The sequence below is a fragment of the Citrus clementina genome, unplaced genomic scaffold, assembly GCF_000493195.1.
Source record: "Citrus clementina cultivar Clemenules unplaced genomic scaffold, Citrus_clementina_v1.0 scaffold_7, whole genome shotgun sequence".
Taxonomy (NCBI): domain Eukaryota; kingdom Viridiplantae; phylum Streptophyta; class Magnoliopsida; order Sapindales; family Rutaceae; genus Citrus; species Citrus x clementina.
In genome coordinates, this window is record NW_006262075.1 from 4,952,634 (window position 1) to 4,971,620 (window position 18,987).

Genomic DNA, 18,987 nt, shown 5'->3' on the forward strand with positions numbered 1-18,987 from the left:
TCGGATTAATTTTTAAATCGTTTCTAATTATTCAAGTTTAAATCTTAATAGAAGATGGAGGTTAAAATTTTGATTTACATTTTACCCACGCTCTGATATATATGTGTGTGTGAAGAAAGACTCAAGTGTGTGTGTGTACCCAAAAAAAAAAAAAAAAAGACTCAAGTTTGTGTAAAGATAGATTCAAGTGTACGTGTGTGTATAAAGAAAAACTCCAGTGATAAGATGTATAGTTACACTATTTCAAATGTCCTGTCTTTGATTTTCTTTGTACAAATAACAAAAGGATTCAATCATTCAAATGATATAAAAAGATCGTTGGGCGCCATCTCTTTTTGATGAGGAGAAACTTATCTAGAATTACCGTCCTTCAAAGTAAGTTCAGACGAATTGGAAATACAAAAGATGGCGTTTTAAGAGAATATCAAAGGGACCAATGGGCCTTTGGTCAAATGAAAAAAGTCTTACACTTACAATGTTGAGTATAAGGGTTCAAGTTTTCATAAGAGCATTATGGAGGTTAGTTTTAGTTCTTCCTCAATTATCAATTAATTGAGTGGAGACAGTCTCTCCCTTACGAAATGTGAGTGGAGCAGGCACTCCTCGAATATTAGAGAGGGTTTAAAATATCTGGGCATATACTTCAGTGTGTCAATGTATGATGGTGGTCCCAATTATATAATATAATTATAAATATTAATTATAATGTCTGATATAATATCAGTAATATCTGTGTATCACATACTTCAAAAATATATATATATATCAAAGGGCGTCATAAATTTTGGGGCAGCGATATTCTCTTTGGTAGAGCTTAGACCCAGCCCAAATGAAGCCCAAATACTACCTCGACCATAATTCCCTCGTCAATTGTTGTTTGACAGTTGACACATCCAAACACGTCACAAAGAATTAGTTCGGTGAAAATCAATGTCATAGTGATTGAAGATTGAAGAGTGAAGACATTAATAAATTACTTAACACCGCCTTAAATACGCCTGATATTTTAACATTTTTCATAGGAAAGATCCATGTGCCATGTGGATGTGGCATGTTATGACAGCAAGAGGCCGGCTCAAAAGTTCCGATGTCCACTTCATTACGAGTAAGGGCAAGCCTCTAGGGAATTAATTTGACCAAGCCCTAAAACTCATTTTATAGAGCTACCAAGTACCAATACGTAATCTTTTTTTTTTATCTTTCTGTTCTTTTTTGCCTGGCTACGACGATGTAACTGTGACACATTTCATAAAATAAATCAACCAATGTCTTGGCCTATATATAAGTAAAATACATTCTGAACAAGACGGCAACCGGCATTGGTTTCGATGTTAGGTACGAATAATCACATCACACATTGTTTTACTAATTGTCTTGGAGCTTCACCTCTTTGTCGTATCAAACTGTTTTTTTGTGCCGTAGCTTTACGCGTAGATATTGTCAACTCCGAATTAAAAATAATAGGCACCAGAAATAGGTGCAAAATCACTAAATCAATTGTATATATCTTTTACCTTTCAGCATCGATCATGCCGACCTTACCTAGAACTTCGCTTCTGAAGTATGAATTAGATGCACGGCTAAATTTATTTCTAGATTTGTAAACTGTTGCTTCAATAATCCCGACCACCTGTCGACGGTTACGATAAGCTTTGTAGTTGATCAAACTTTGGGATAATCCAATGGATAAAACTTTAGAATGTCATGAATTTGGAAGCCAGTGGTTTATTTCATTTTGGCACCATGGACGGTAGCGGAATGTAGTTTATTATTACATGGGAGTGAAACGCCGTGGTATAGATTGGCTGTCAAAGTAGAGGAGAAAGTTTGTGTTACATTTGATACAATACAATTAATTATTATATGTGTGACATGTATAATTGAATTTATTAATTAAATTACCTTAGTTTTTCAAAATAAATAAACATATGGCATAATACCATTTGCTTGTTATATGACTCACATAGTACTTTCAATATATTCTACAATTTCTTTAACCATACATGGAGGTAATATATATGACTCACATAGTACTTTCAATATATTCTACAATTTCTTTAACCATACATGGAGGTACATATTACCGTGTGAGAGTGAGACATTTTAATTTAATAAAATCATAAAACTATAAACTATAAAGAACCGTTCAAGAAATGAGCGTATTAATTAATTTGACAAAGTTAATTAATTAATAATACCAAGCCTTCCTTTGGGAGAAGAATATAGTTGAACTAATCGAAGGCCTTTCCACCCAATTTTTACATTCATTCTCCTTCTCCATGCATTTGGGTTACCATGGCCTTTTCCTATCAACAAAATCATTTTATTTTCTTTCTGAACTTCATTTTCTTCCTGTTGCTAGTCCCCCATGGAAGTTCAGTCTCCTTTAATTTTCCGAATTTCCAACCAAATGTTCCAACCATAACATTCGAGGGAGATTCATTTGCATCCGATGAGGCTCTTCAGCTTACTAAGAATCAAGTTGACGACAACCTCACCAGCAGTGTTGGCCGCGCCACGTATAATCAACCTGTGCCCATTTGGGATGCCAAAACACGAAGTCTCACGGACTTCACCACCCACTTCTCCTTTGTCATGAGTGCCCCTAATCCAGCTGAATATGGTGAAGGAATTTCGTTCTTCCTTGCGCCATTTAACTCCAAAATTCCTGACAACTCAAGTGATGGTTATCTTGCCTTATTCAGTCCTGAAACCGCATTGAATAATGATTCCAGGAATCAAATTGTTGCGGTAGAGTTTGACAGTAATAAAAACAGATGGGATCCAAGCACTGATCATGTAGGCATCAATGTTAATTCCATTGCCTCAGAGAAAACCGTCCTGTGGAAAAGTAGCATCAAGACCGCAGCAACAGCAAATGCTTGGGTAAGCTACAATTCTACTACCCAAAATTTAAGTGTGTTTCTTACCTATGCTCATAAGCCAGTCTATAGAGGGAACTCTAGCCTTTGGCATGTAGTTGATTTGAGAGAGATTCTGCCAGAAACAGTGAGGGTTGGTTTCTCTGCGTCTACGGGCGAGGTGGTTGAATTGCATAAGATTATTTCTTGGAGTTTTAATTCAACCTTGGAAACCAGCGATGGTAAGGAGAAAAACAAAACAGGGTTGATTGTTGGTTTACTTGTGGGTATTGGAGCTTTAGCTTGTGGTTTGGGTGTGATTTGGTTCATATATTGGAGAAAGAGGGCGGGTGGGCATAAGGAGGCCATTGATATTGCTCTGGAAGATGAATTTGAGAAAGGAACTGGACCAAAGAGGTTCACTTATCGTGAACTAAGTCGAGCAACAAACAACTTTGCCGAGGCAGGGAAGTTGGGTGAGGGTGGATTCGGAGGAGTTTATAGAGGCTTGTTGAGCGATCAGAACACCGAGATAGCGGTTAAGAGAGTCTCAAGAGGATCAAAGCAAGGGAAAAAGGAGTACATTTCGGAAGTGAGAATCATCAGCCGTTTGAGACATAGGAATTTGGTTCACCTTATTGGTTGGTGTCATGAGCAAAGACAATTGATTCTTGTGTATGAATTCATGCCAAACGGAAGCCTTGATTCTCACCTTTTCGGAGGAAAGGTCATGCTAACTTGGAATGTAAGATACAAAATAGCCCTTGGTTTGGCTTCTGCGGTGTTGTATCTTCATGAAGAGTGGGAACAATGCATTGTGCATAGAGATATTAAATCCAGCAACGTCGTGTTGGATTCCAATTTCAATGCCAAGCTCGGAGATTTTGGTCTGGCAAGGCTTGTGGATCATGAATTGGGCTCTCAAACAACTGTTTTGGCCGGCACCATGGGCTACCTTGCCCCTGAGTGTGTCACAACCGGCAAGGCTAGCAAAGAATCCGACGTCTATAGCTTCGGAGTCGTTGCCCTCGAAGTCGCTTGTGGAAGAAAGCCAGTTGAACCAAGGCAAGAGCCGAGCAAAGTAAGGCTTGTGGAGTGGGTTTGGGACCTTTACGGAAAAGGGCAACTTCTTGAAGCCGCTGATGGAAGACTAAGTAAAGAGTTTGATGAGCGGCAAATGGAGTGTTTGATGATTGTTGGCTTATGGTGCTGCCACCCTGATTTCACAAATCGCCCTTCTATAAGACAAGTGATAAATGTTCTCAACTTTGAAGCTCCATTGCCGAGCCTTCCATCAAAACTGCCTGTGCCAATGTATTATGCACCTCCTATTAACATTTTAAAGTTCACCTATACATCTTCTGGCGTCACAGAATCAGACAAATTTTATGGAACTCAAAATTCAGGCAGCAGCGGCTCTACATATTCGTCACTGTCATCTGCAGCCTCAACAAAATCTCTTCTGAATTCACAGAAAGCTGACGTCTAGGATCCCGCAAATTGTTCTCCAATTGATTTTTTTTTTTTTTTTAACACAGTTCAATCAAGAATGTAATAATATTTGTTTATCTGTCATGTACTATGATCAAATAATGAGTTTGTAGTAGTTTCTGTAGTTCAAACTTCAAATTTTTTCCATAGTCTTGTTCAAGAAATTTAGATATGCTTGTACATCTATTAGTTGCCGCCTGTCACATTAATTTGTCAAGCATTTTGGGAAACTGTTGCAAACCGAGTTTGATGATTGGGAAGGCCTCCAACCTATCATGATATAATCTGTCATGGAAAAAAAAAAAAAGAGAGAGATTTTTAAAGCTGTTATTATAGCATGTTATTCTAACTAAACATAATTATTTCATATTTCTCCATAATCCTACTTTACTAATGAGAAGCCTAACTTATCAAAATTATAATTTTCAAATTTGTATATATTATGGGGACACTAAACTCCCTCTCAACAACATTGTTTATCAAACGTATAACAAGTTTCCAATGCAGCCCATTAATTAGCTATTTATTTAGCACCGTAAAAGTAAATTACTTTACAAGATACAACAATCCCACACTTGGCGTTAGTTTTCATGTCCTTAAATGTTTAAATCGCAAACAAATGCAATCAGATTAATGATCTGCTTATAACGCGGAAGAGAATATATCTGTGTGCATGAAAATCTCCTATAAAAGTACTCCATACAAGTCACTCAGCCTTCAACAGTCGTTGAACATGAGCAGAATGACCCTTTTAACTTTGAACAGCCAAACAATAGTTGATTGAGTATTTTAGTTCTTTTCCTTCAAGAATACGACAAACTGTGCCACAATCTGCATTCTAATCAGGCCCAAAAACAAAAATATTCTACAAATAAAAGAATGACGAAGAATTAATTGATTCCTCCGCTCTTATTCTCTCGATCTCAAATTAAATTTACCTTAGCCGTCAAGCCCCTTTATTTTATTTTTACATATAAATAATTTCAAACCCATAAATTATGTAAATTACAAATCGATGGTTGTCAATCATTATCAATTGCCGGCTGCCAGCAAATTTAATAAAACACAAACGGCTTGGTATATTTTTAGGCCAAGCGTACATGAGGATGACTGAAAAGTTTATTTTATTTATTTTTGCGCAAAAATTCTTAAGTAATAATATTTATCATACACCTACAAGCTTTTTATTGGTAATTATAATTTTTTTTTGTATTCACTACCAAACATGCTTTTAACGTTTTCAACTCTAACAAGCTTAATTTGAACTAAAATTCCGTTTTGGTTAGCTTTTGGTAAGCAAACTTCTGTTCCAAACAAAGCCGCGAAAGTATTTTTTCCTCATTTTTTTTCACCAAGCAACAAACAATAAATAAAAATACATATTTAAAAAAAATGTATATAAATGTTGGTTTACAATGAAATTTCTATTTTCATTTTTTTCTTTTATTTCACATTAAATCTATGAAGTTTTACACCCCATTTCACAAAGTTTTTGTTATATATACTTAAATTTCTCATCTTTTATGTTAATTTTTATAGCCCTTATGTCAGTGTAATTAATTAGTTGTTTGTGCTTTGGAAATCCTGTGAACATTCTCATATAACGACCCTAAGGTCCCTAACAACCAATATTTGGCAATTAATTAATTAAGCATTTCCATATTTTCTTTTTTCAATTTAATTGTAGAAAGTAGTTTTCATTCGATTTCCTAAAAAAGACAAGAAATTATATAAGTAAGGGTAGGGTTATTTAAACCTATCGAATTCATCTCTACACCCATTTTAAAATTAAAAATTTTAAATCTCAAAAATATTTTTCGCTAATATTTTTCTCTCTCTACCTTACCATTGCATAGTCCCACTCTACTTTCACATTATGCAAACTAAACTCTCAATTTATTCTCTTTTGACTTTTTTTTTTTAATTATGTATTTCATGCTTTCTATGTATAAGAACTTTTTTTCTTGATATTCACTATCTTTTGTGATTGGTAGAAATTGATTTCTTAATATTCATTGATTTTAATAGTTGAAAAAAATTGATTATCTTCATTTTTAAATGATGAACTTTGATCCTCTTAGTTTACGATAGTTTAAATGAAACTAATTATTTATAATTTGCAGTTAAAAGAAAAGATTTAAAGAAATTGATGACAATAGAGAGAATTGAGAACAAAAAAAGAAGAAGAAATGGTTAATTAAGCAATTTCATAAAGATTATTTTAATAATAAAATTATTAATTAAAAAATAAAAAAAAATTAATGAGTTCAAATAATCTCACTATATAAATTAACGTGAACCTACAAGACAACTTACAAAAGTAGTCAAAATTTTGGGGTCCATAATCACGAGTGATGGACAAAAATGTACTGAATTTAATTGAAGACCAACTCTCCATTTTCCTATCTTTAATGGTTCATATTTTACTGAAAGACCTACTCTCCATTTTGTCTCTTTTATAGCTATAAGCCTATACATAACCACATGCTATGGATAAAAATATCCTTCAACTACTGTGCTCTATAGTTTTCCTCTAAAAGAAACCAAAGGAAAAACAGTACCCTCCTATTGTTTCATAACAGGGAGCCCCTGTGTTACAATTAATGTAACATACACACTCAACAACAACCACATAAATGATGGGCCCCCATAATTTATGTGGTTGTTGTTGAGTGTGTATGTTACATTAATTATAACATAGCATTTGCCTTCATAACATTTCACATGTCATTTTTTTAATCAAGTTTTAGGTACCATTAAAGTGACCTTTGATTAACAAAAAAGAAACGAAAGAAAGAAATGAAACTAAAAAAGTACAAGAATAAATATAAAATGTACCTGAACACTTTCTTTTATTAAGTACCAAGATTCTTTCAGGGAGGAGAGAAAAAATAAATAAATAACCAACGGTAGCTGCAGTAACATGCAGAAGGTACCTTACGAAATGTCAGGCCACCATTGGATAGCTCATTGAGTGTGCTACGCCTAGGCCGCGCGCAAGCCATGGCTGTACGGCGTATTTGACTAGAAAAATTTACATCAAGATTATTTATGCTGCGATTGAAATTGATGTTAGCTAGTTGTATATTAAAAATTATAGTATTAAAGTATTTGATAAATGCTAATTGTTATATTTTAGAAATTATGCTAATATAATTTTTTATTTGTATAATAAAAAATCTATTATATTTTTAATAATTTTATCAAAATTTTTATTTAAAATTTAATTATTATTTCATAGTTATAATTTTTTTTTCCATAACAACTGTAATTTAAAAGGTACGATACCTCAATTCCAAACAAAATCTTGGAGATAATTTTATGCATAGTGAGTATTTTCGGTTATACAAAAACAAGAGAGATGATAATAAGTGGGCTGAAATTATAAATAACTTAAAAAGTTTAGATATTTTTATAAATTTTATAAGCTGTCATGGATCTATGTGGGAAGTATTTTAGTTTAATAAATTAATTGTAAATAAAGAGAACTTCAAAGACTAAAATGGAAGAAGCAAGCTATGAAGAAGAAAATCAGCAAGCAAGCCTTTATTCCTCAAATTCAAGTTTAAGGTAGCATTCTTTTTCCCCTGAAATCTGAACAAGTTTAAATTTATTTGAAATCTAAATATATACATATGAACAACATGTTTATCTGAATATAAATGTTAAATTATTTGTTTGAAAAAAATGAAAACATGATATTTTGACAAATATAACCTCATAAATAGTAATAATATTTATATTTATCGACTAAACACATGACAAGTTATAAATAAATTATTTGATTAAAAAAGAAAGAAATTTGATAATGTTTACCTTGACAAAACATGAAAAATTAAGTATATATCTAACACAAGTATTTTTTCATATTAATATATAATAATTATAATGTTATTCTTAGTATATAATATTGATTTTTTTTCTTTTTGATTACATAAGCCAATCAAAATTTTTGTTTAATTATTTGAATTAAAATTAACAATTTTTTTGTTTAATTATTTGAATTAAAATTAATGTACCAAATAAAAATTCAAAATCTATTACAAAAATAGTGAAAATAGATATAAAGAGATGTAAAACTGACTCACATAAAGTTTATTAAGTTTAAAATTCTCATTAAAAAAAAAATAGTTGAATACTGGCATATAACCAAAATAAAAAAGAGATAGATTAAAAATAATAAAAAAATAATTTATATAATAGAAAATGAATTTATTTAGTAGACGTATTAATAAGAGAATATTAAAGTTTCATTGAGATGCTTTACTATTCAAATAAAAGTTGAAATATTTAACTTTTTTTCCATATAAACCTAAACAGCATACAATCAAGAATAAATCATAGAAAATAAATAAATTAAAAATCATAAATATTTAAAAATAATTAAAATTCAGACTTCAAATAAAAAACAAACGACCCCTCAGTTGGCAAATAATTAATGCCTATTTATACTAAAACAATCACCGGGCGTCTGCTCTGCACCGGCCATTTGAATCACAAAATTTCTGTACTGATTTTGCAGAGCAGAATCCGAATTCTATATTTATTTATTTATAAAATATGTCAACCAATAATAAAAGAGGGGGGGGGATAGCCAAAGTATAATTAAAACAGATATAAGCCATATTGTCTTTACATGTCCATTACTTAAAAAACATTTTGTCCCAACGTTTCTGTTTATGTGACCAAAATAATAATAATAATAATAATAATAATAATAATAATGTCAAACTTTTTTTTTTGAGACTGATTAATCATCAGATTACTGCATTACACAGATATTTACAACAACTGCTTATTGTAGCAGAGATATTACACTGATATTTACAATCAGATATACATGATTGGGACTTACATTATTACAATGAATTCTATGAAGTACATGCCCAATACAAATAACCTCTCACAGGAGAGGATGTCCATACTCCACTTGCATTTCGCAAGGGAGAATGATATAAAGAACATTTAGCCTCCACAATACTTTTGTGGGGGCTAGAACTGCTGCCCTCACAAGCATTGTGAGGGCAGCAGCCCACTACTTCGGGCAAGGCCGAAGTGGCAATAATAATGTCAAACTACAACATAAAAAATGAAAAGAAAGTAATCAACGAGCACCAAAAATCAAGCAATTATTAGGAGAAGCAATTATTAGGAGGCAATAGCGGTCAATAACAATGAGATTCTGGATTAATTCAGTATTGATTTGATCTTTTTACCAATTGTTTTGTAATAAATGCTAACCATGTATTATTATATAAAAATATATAAATGTCAATAGAACTTTAAAGCATTAATTAACGCAGCTAAAATCAATACTGAACTCAAATACTAGCGATCTCCGGATCCAAATTCATAACAATGATGTCATTGTTAAAGAATTTCAGGTGTTGCCACGTTTCATCAACTGACTGTCATATTTGGTGTCATGTGATTTGCTTTTGTCTTTGCTGCTGGTTCATGGCTTAATTTCTAGTGTCGTTTTCGATAGCGGGGTTGGTGCATTCTAGCTTTTAGAATCCACTAAAGTGACGACAAACAATCAAAGCAACTTTTTTGGAGCAGAGGTTGTTCACCTGTGGGTTCTTGTTGGCGAATGCCCAATGGTACGTGATGGACAAAATATAATGGATATTAATCAATTAGAACTTCACACCATCTAATTCTGTCAATAAAGTTTTAAAGATATAATTATGTATATGGATTTTGCTACAAGGGGGAAGAAGTTAGAGGAACAACTGTAGCCATGCGTGTTCTTATAGTCTTGATCTCAAATGGTCTCCAACAAATCCTGTCATCATAGGTTATAATAATAATACCATCATATATTATCCTAATTATATGTATAAGGTCTAAGCAAAATGTGTTTACGGTGAATGCTTAGGAAATGAAACCTTTTTTTTAAAAAAAATAATAATATAAACTCATTCATTTAAACTGATTAATTGGAGTAGTAATAAGTTTTTTTGCTACAGTAGTCTAGTACATATTGTAGTGTATTGAGATTATATGCCTAAATAACGTCAATTTGATTACAATAACCCAAAAACCAATTCATCAAATGAAAAGGTTGAGAATTGAGATGAGATCATGCTAATCAACGACGGAGACCAATAGGAAATTAGACAAAAAATAAGAAATTACAAGTGTGTCAGGAATCAACACAGAAATAACACAAATACGACTTAATCGGCATGCTTCCATTGATTCCATGTAATGTAGATTAATCAATTTTGATGTCTATTGTAGTAAGTTCAACCATTTTAACGAACTCATTGACATAATGACTCATTAAACAACTGGCAACATTAATTTAACTAACCAATTTTGACGTAATGAGTCATTAAACAACTCAGGAACCATGTTCATTCTTATCGGTTTGTTAAACCTAATAATTTAATAGACTTTGAATAATGCCTGATCCAGCCGATGAACAAATTAGTTAAAATTTTTATAGATAATATTTCATGCGTTGTCATATGCAGCCCACCTACACTGTTGCTATTGTGGTCCACGGCCAATGCGTAGAATGACTTGCCGAACATAATTTAACATTTTTAACTTACACGTACGTTAGGTTAAATACAGAAGCACAGAGAGTACGTACGTGTTAGTGGTTCAGGTAAAATTAGTTCTGAGAAAAATGTCACGGGCGACTCTGTTGTATGGGATGCAATTGTTTCTTGTGGCTCCCATGCATGTTCTCAATTTATTCTTCTTCTTTTTTTTTTTTTCTTTCTTTTTGAAGTGTTTTACAAGGCATAATTGAAAAAAAAAAATTCACATGCTCTCTGAACTCTGAAGTAGGTCATTTTAATTACCCCGATTTCCATTTCCAAGCGGTGGCCTCACAGGTTGTAGTTATCAACGAATAATTTTATTAGTATTCTGGTCCAGTTTCAAGGTCAAGTTCTTACCTAAATTTCTAAACATTATTACTTCAATTTGCACACGATTTGCTCGATTGCGTTAGAAAAATCTCTCTCTAAAACGGCTTATTCGACACGCTTCCTTTGTTTTTCTTCGGAAGCTGCATTTAATCATTAAAAAATTATAATAAGATATATTTGACTTTGTTTTATTACAAAATTGTTAATTTTGCAATTATTAGTTTTAGGTGAACAATAAAAAGAATATAATTATACTTATAAAATTGTTTTTGTTAGAATCATATGCATTATATACTTTTGTAATTTTTATAATTGGATTAGCATACTGTATTAAATAGTTTTATTTTTAAAATTAATTTTTAGCGTTGTGGCCGACACCTCATAAGAGAGAAATTAAATTTTTTTTTATATGATTGTGGAAGTAATATTTCTCTTGATTTAAGAGTAGATATCTCCATTTTATATTGGATTTTCAAACCGGATTTTAGATGGATTATATAAGGCAAGTCTCGGCGGACTTTTGATGGTAATATAAAAAAAAAATCATATATTTTATTTATATAGAAAAAACGGAGACAAAAGAGAAGAAAATGAGAGAAAATATGACTTAAATTTTTTATTTAAAAGTTTAACATAATTCTTGAACCATTGGCTTCAAGCAATTCAATGATAAATATTAAAAGTCAAAATATTATTTAATAATAGTTATTCATTGACTATTTAAGTCAAAATTTTAAATTAGAACAACCTAACCCATTATCTTTTTTATAATAATTTAACTGGCATGCAGTTACGGTAATGGGAACTAATATCGAAACGTAAGGAGTATCCTCAATACTAAAACATCGACTTTAGGGAGCTAATAATGGTTTTGTGAATAATAGGTTTTGCATTAATCAATAATATTCACATTTTCAATGTTAAAATTGTTAATCGATATATTGGACCAATTGACTGCCCCCAAAAAGTTCGGCACCCGCAATTCGTTTTTTTTTTTTTTCTCTCTCTCACTCTCTTTGTTCTGGTAATTAAGCATTAAGCAATAAGCACCCGCCAGTTAGGATGTTTCTACCGTACTATCGAATCTCGTAGGACTAAAATTTAATTTTTCTTTTATTTCAATGTGCCACTCGAGTGAAAATTACCCAAATATTTGAAGAAATTAAAATTTTAATCACTTGTCTTGAACGTCACGTGATACTTTTCCCATGACAAAATTACCAAATAACTTGGTCCAGCAGACTGACGTATCTCTCTGCTGTCGCAAAGAAAATTAAACCGCGAAACAAGAAAAGCAAAGGCAGTACCTTTGACATTATATTCTGCAATGAAGAAAAGAAATTTCCATATTTAAGAAATAGTCAAAAACGTTTAAAAAATTGAAAGAAGTTGGCAAGGAGCCGTTCTCTTCTTAGATGAAAGTTATATAAAGGCCATTCATTAGCCATTACAATATGCACGTTTTTGAAGCAATTAAGGTTCCTAGCAAGCACCATTATTTGGTAACGTTCACCAAGTAGAGCTAGCTAGACAACATCTTCTCTGTTACCTTCTTCATTTGCATTTACAAGGGTATGTCCATTTTCTCAATTACCATCATACTAAGAATTTTTTTTATTTTTTTCCTTTTATGGGGTTCTATAATTAATTACTTGCCACCTTGGCTTACCATTTTCTGCTTCTGAAAGTATATTATAAACGACTCCAAATTGCTATGTTTAAAGAGTGTTCTGTTCACGTTTGGTATGCATGTTGTTGTTTTCAGGCCTTCGTTCATTAGAAAATAGTTAATGGAGAAGGTTAGGTGGAAACGAAAAGGGAGTTTGGTTGCTGCATTACTTCTCATGTTCTTCATCGGAGTTAGTTCCGAGAAGATCCCAGTAAGGTTCTTGCTCATCTCTCTCTCTCTCTCTCTCTCTCTCTCTCTCTCTCTATCATTACATTTTCTGCTTGTGTTCTGTGCATGTTTGCATGTGAGAGAGAGAAGAAGCGTACTTTGAAAAAGAAGTTTTCGTGCTAACTTCCATTCATGGCCTATTTATTATTTTGTGTTTAATGATCGATGCTTTATATATGTAGGTTATTGATTTTAGTCTTGCCTTTGTTCCTGTTACACATATGAAAGACGAAATTATATTTATTATCCCATTTTGTTGTTTCCAAAATGGTCGCTTGTATTGTTTTATATCAACCACAAAATTTGTCATGAGATGGTGACCGTAGCTCATCATGACTGAGTTCCATCTTTTGCTTGTGACCATTTTAACTTAAACAGACGGTCCCTTACACATTTTCTTACTTTCAATTTTCTCTTTCCAACGTCTTTATCGTATTTGCCACTGTGAATCCTTTGAATTGATCTGGATGAAAATGTGAATTGGCTTATCACGATCAGAAAGCAATGCTTCCATCATTACAACTAAATTGACCGCAATATCCCAAAATATTTGATTTCTAACCTTTATTCCAATAGAAGGAATTTTTTATATCTATTATTATCTTCAATTTCTTTACTTGAGTCTTGAAAGGATAAACCTTTCGGACTTTCGGTTGCCAACATTCTCTGTAATTAATTACTTTGCTGCACTAAAGTATTACAATTATATCCGTTCGTTTGCAGCAACCCCCGAGAATTGAAGACTTCGCTTGGAGTCCAACTAAATACCAAACACCGACGACTGGTATAAAGCGCCCTGACAATCTTTATCCTTCAACTATTTATTAATTGATCTGCTAGCCTTATTAGTTTATTCGGAAAAAGGTGGGGGGGGAACTCCAGAGAGAAATGGACTTGCATTTTTAATATAAAGTGTTTTCAACTTTTAAATTATTTGTGGTTCAGGTGGTGATGGATAATGGCCTTGTGCAAGTCACTTTGTCAAATCCAGAGGGTGAAGTCATTGGAATAAAATATAATGAAATTGACAATGTACTAGAGACACAGAATGAAGAAGATAATCGAGGGTATGTATGGTATTCTCTTAATGAGTTGGTCATTTTACTTAGATTCTATATGTAAATTTGAAATTAAAAATTGAACAAATTTCAGGTATTGGGACGTCGTTTGGTACGAGCCGGAAAAACAAGGTTCCTATGACAAGTAAATTCAATTCTCTTCCTTGGGATTTTCTTGACTAAGCATTGTCACAGATATGTGTGCTTCAAATTGAAATTAATTATTATCTTTATATACCATTTGGCATATATATGTGCATGCAGATTAATTGCAACGGATTTTAAGGTGATTATGCAAGATGAAAACCAAGTAGAGGTATCATTCACGAGAACATGGAACATTTCCCTCCGTGGGTCTCTAGCTCCCTTAAATGTTGATAAAAGGTGCTGTGTAATTTCTTAATATTTTTTCCCAACACAACCGCACAAATTAATATAGAATTAATTAATCTGAATTAACCAAACTCTTCAGGTACATAATGCGGCGTGGCGTCTCGGGCTTTTACTTTTACGCCATAATGGAACGCAAAGAAGGGTGGCCTGACGTGGACATGGATCAAATTAGGACTGTTTTCAAGCTCCAACAAAACAAGTACGGAAGCAATTAACTGGTCAACTTTATGCATAATTGGATTAATTTTGCCTGTTGCCCATATATATAAATTTTAGGTTCTGAAATGCTGATTGATTTGGAGTTTTTTAAAATGAATTTTAAATGTGAATAGGTTTCACTTCATGGCAATATCAAACGATAGGCAAAGAATCATGCCAATGCCTGAAGACAGGGCAACCGGTCAGCCACTTGCCTATCCTGAGGCTGTTCTCCTGACAGATCCAATCAACCCAGACCTTAGAGGAGAGGTACTACTTCAATTTTCCTCTCTTATGTATACATAATGGATTGCCGTCGCCTGTGGTCAATTGCGCGGGTAAACAAAAGTAACAAAAAGGGTAATGATAGATGAGCTTTCTGCAGAAGTTATTCTCGGCAACTTAAGGAAACTCCCAATATTACAAGTAATTCCCAGAAAGAAAGCTATAATAAAGAGGAGATTCGTTTCATCAAGACTTCGGTGATCTGTGTGTATCCTCTCATGTGAAAATGACCCCCATAAAGTAATTAATTAATTAACTAATTAAAAAAATGATACGAATGAGGTATAATTTAACTTAATGTTTTATACGGAATGTGGAAGGTTGATCCATTCGTTCACTGTGTTCCGTGTAGAAAGAAATAAAGTGCCTTCTTTTGACTATCGAATGGAGAGAGCGGAGAAAAAATGGGACGCAACTTTTGTCTTTATGTTTGTAGACTTTATTAGGCTTCGAATATCAAAGTCTCTCCCGTGAACGCGGATGTGATACCTTTTTCCACTTTGGTTGTGGCTTGTTTGTTCAGGTGGACGACAAGTACCAGTACTCGAGCGAGGATAAAGATATTCGGGTCCACGGATGGATATCCTCCGACCCGCCCGTTGGATTCTGGATGATCACACCAAGCGACGAGTTTCGTTCGGGTGGCCCCAACAAACAAGACCTAACTTCTCACGTGGGCCCCGTCGTCCTCTCGGTAAGTCTCGCTGCATCCAATCATCCAATTCATAAATTTATATGATGTTTAAGCCGAAATTTTATAATAATTATAGTTTACATTTATCTAAAATTTTGGTTGCTGCTGTGACGTCCATTAATTGTCCAGATGTTCACCAGTACTCATTATGCTGGGAAGGAAATAAATACAGAGTTCAGAAACGGAGAGCCGTGGAAGAAAGTTTTTGGTCCTGCTCTTGTTTATCTTAACTCTGTTTCATCCGAAGAAAAACCCCTTAATCTTTGGGAAGATGCTAAACGCCAGGTATATTAAATTCAACAGATGCGTTAAAGGAGTAATAATAACTCTTATGATCGACTGACGCCGAATTTCGTAATCAGATGATGGTAGAAGTTAGAAAATGGCCATATAATTTCCCTGAATCAGTGGATTTCCCTAAACGCAATCAAAGAGGAGGAGTCTTTGGTCAATTACGAGTCCACGACAGGTAGCAATGATTGAAAATCTCTTTCTTTTTTTATTTAAGGCATTTATTACCTTAAGGTATATAACTATTCTATAAAATTATAAAATAATAAAATTTTATTTTTTTTACAGCTGTTAAATTTTTATTAAATAAGTACAGGACACGGGCTCTATTTAAAGAATACTTGAAACCTGTAATATTAGGCTAATACTAAGTTATATGTACGTAACTTTTAATTCTCTTACATGAATAGTGAGTGATGTGGGTCCACTCACTATTTATATGAGAAAATTATAAGTTACATGCATGTAATATAAGAGATCTGTAACATTAACAGTGTACTCATTTATTTATTTGAATCAGGTACATCAGTAACAGATTGATGTGGGCGGACTCGGCTTATGTGGGATTGGCTGCACCAGGAGGTGTCGGATCATGGGAGAGAGATTCCAAGGTCTGATCAAATGGGCCTGTCATAAAAATTTTTGGTGCACTGTGGACTCAGCTTATTAATTAACTAATCAACTTTTATAATTTCTCCTAATCAGGGTTATCAATTCTGGACAAAAGCGAACAAGAGAGGGTATTTCTCAATTAAAAATGTTCGACAAGGGGATTATAATTTGTATGCGTGGATCCCTGGAATTGTTGGTGACTATAAATATAGTGCCAATATCACTGTCAGAGCAGGTGAAGTCTCATCTTTACTATTCTATTTTCACGCAATGTTCATTCTGTAGCTGGATTTCACTACGAAAATAAAAAGAATAAAAAGGAAAAATAAAAAGAAAGATTTATGCTTTTCACACCCGTTCAATATTCTTACAAAATCTCATTTTTATAATCATAGTTCTATTATTGGTCGAAAAGAAATTTTATGAAAGTGCAAAAAATATTTACAAATCATTAATCCTAACTATCTTTAAATCTTTATATATGATATAATTATTTTTTATTTTTTTGGGATAAAATCAAAATAATTTTGAAACAATGAAAAATAAATTTCCTAGTAATATGAATTTTATTGTGAAAAATATGTTTAAAATTTAATTAATTTATTCTAGTAACTTTAATTTAACTCTCTGTAATTTTTTATTATTATTTTTATTCTATCAGATAAAGAGATTTAGTTATGAATGTTAGAAGCTACACTCTAAAAGAAAATCCTCATTGGGCCCTTTAATAAAGAACTCAATTGGGCCAGACTGATGGATAGGCTCCGTTGAGCCACATCAAAATGAAATCTTATTGGACCAAAATCATGGACAGGCCTATTTGAAAACTTTGTTTGTCCACCAATACCTTCGTTCCATTACTTCTCTCTTTTTGATCTGATCAATTGCTTCTTTGCCATTTTCTTTTCAACTTACAGGTTCCAATATCAACTTGGGAGTTCTTGTTTATGAGCCGCCCAGAAAAGGTCCGACATTGTGGGAAATCGGCATCCCTGATCGCTCAGCAGCTGAATTCTTTGTGCCAGACCCTTATCCGACACTTGCCAACCAATTATACACTAATCATCCAGAAAAGTCCGCTCTCAATTACCATGCTCAAAACTTAGTTGTTACACAATTTAGCCTTATGCTACATTTGCTAAAATTTCAATAACTTATTGTGGCTTACAGGTTTAGGCAATACGGATTATGGGAGCGATATGTAGATTTATACCGAAATGATGATCTCGAATATACTGTTGGCGATAGTTATCACGCAAAAGATTGGTTCTTTGCTCATGTTACCAGGTGTTTATTTCATCCTTACCTACCCAGGAGACTACCAAGTGATTTTCCATTTTCCAGGACCTTATATTCTATCAAATGATGAATTGCAGGGATGTGGGAAACAGGACATACAAACCAACCACATGGCGGATTATATTTGAACTAAAGCACCTGAACAACAATGGCCATTACACTCTTCAATTGGCTTTGGCATCGGCCACAGACTCTGATTTACATGTATTCTGCAAAGCTTTTTCTTTTTAGTTCTCCAAATTGCATTTAAAAATGCTAGCAATGCTAATGGGATTTTCAATTGTTTTAAAGGTTCGATTCAACAACCCAAACGCAGATCCGCCTCATTTTGCAACGGGGACAATAGGAAAGGACAATGCCATTGCCAGACATGGAATCCACGGTCTGTATAGATTATACAGCATTGATGTACCGAGCGTTTTACTTAACCGAGGAAGAAATACAATCTATCTAACTCAGTCAAGGAGTAGAAGCCCTTTCCAAGGAGTACTATATGACTATATTCGCCTAGAAGGACCCCCTAGAACTTGATTAATTAAGCTCAGGAGGATGTTGTATTTGTTTAATTCTTTCTGTCCCATTTCCAAAATTCTAGTGTAGATATGTCATATATTTTAGCATATGATTCTAGGCATTATTTGTTGTTCTTATTCCATGTCAATAAGCAATCTATATGTACACAATATTCACTGCTGAAATCTTTCTTCCGAAAATTCATTAATTTTTCACGTTATCTAATTTTCTTTTTAATCATCAACTCATACACCTACAAGAATGGAAATTTATGAATATTTTATTTGAGTCATGATTGAAATTGTTAAATTCCCCTGTTTAAATATTTTATAAAATTAAACCGCCCCTTCTCCAATTGTGCAAGTCCCGTTGTTGGAGTCACAAAAGACAAAAGAATTAATAAATATGAGGTAATAAAACTAAGTAATACATAGATGACATATGTAATTAAATTTAATATAATCATCATTTGCGTGGTGATTTTTCAAAATAAATACATACATGTCTT

General features: G+C 33.0%; 2 protein-coding genes across 2 annotated transcripts; both read left to right on the forward strand.

Moving 5' to 3' along the window:
* The first annotated feature begins 2,295 nt into the window (after window positions 1–2,295).
* Window positions 2,296–4,350, forward strand: LOC18036680 (L-type lectin-domain containing receptor kinase IX.1). Its single transcript, XM_024180437.1, has one exon. The coding sequence runs from the start codon at window positions 2,296–2,298 to the stop codon at window positions 4,348–4,350; it is 2,055 nt and encodes a 684-aa protein (XP_024036205.1).
* Window positions 4,351–12,701: 8,351 nt separating this feature from the next.
* On the forward strand, window positions 12,702–18,650 carry LOC18037019 (probable rhamnogalacturonate lyase B). The gene is made up of 17 exons (XM_006426171.2): window positions 12,702–12,811; window positions 13,005–13,124; window positions 13,860–13,920; window positions 14,082–14,203; window positions 14,289–14,339; window positions 14,459–14,578; window positions 14,667–14,786; window positions 14,920–15,055; window positions 15,594–15,764; window positions 15,894–16,049; window positions 16,127–16,233; window positions 16,576–16,666; window positions 16,761–16,902; window positions 17,585–17,741; window positions 17,838–17,954; window positions 18,044–18,170; window positions 18,258–18,650. Exons 2-17 carry the CDS (start codon window positions 13,030–13,032, stop codon window positions 18,495–18,497), a joined length of 2,013 nt encoding a protein of 670 aa, XP_006426234.1. The 5' UTR covers window positions 12,702–12,811; window positions 13,005–13,029; the 3' UTR covers window positions 18,498–18,650.
* The last annotated feature ends 337 nt before the right edge of the window (window positions 18,651–18,987 follow it).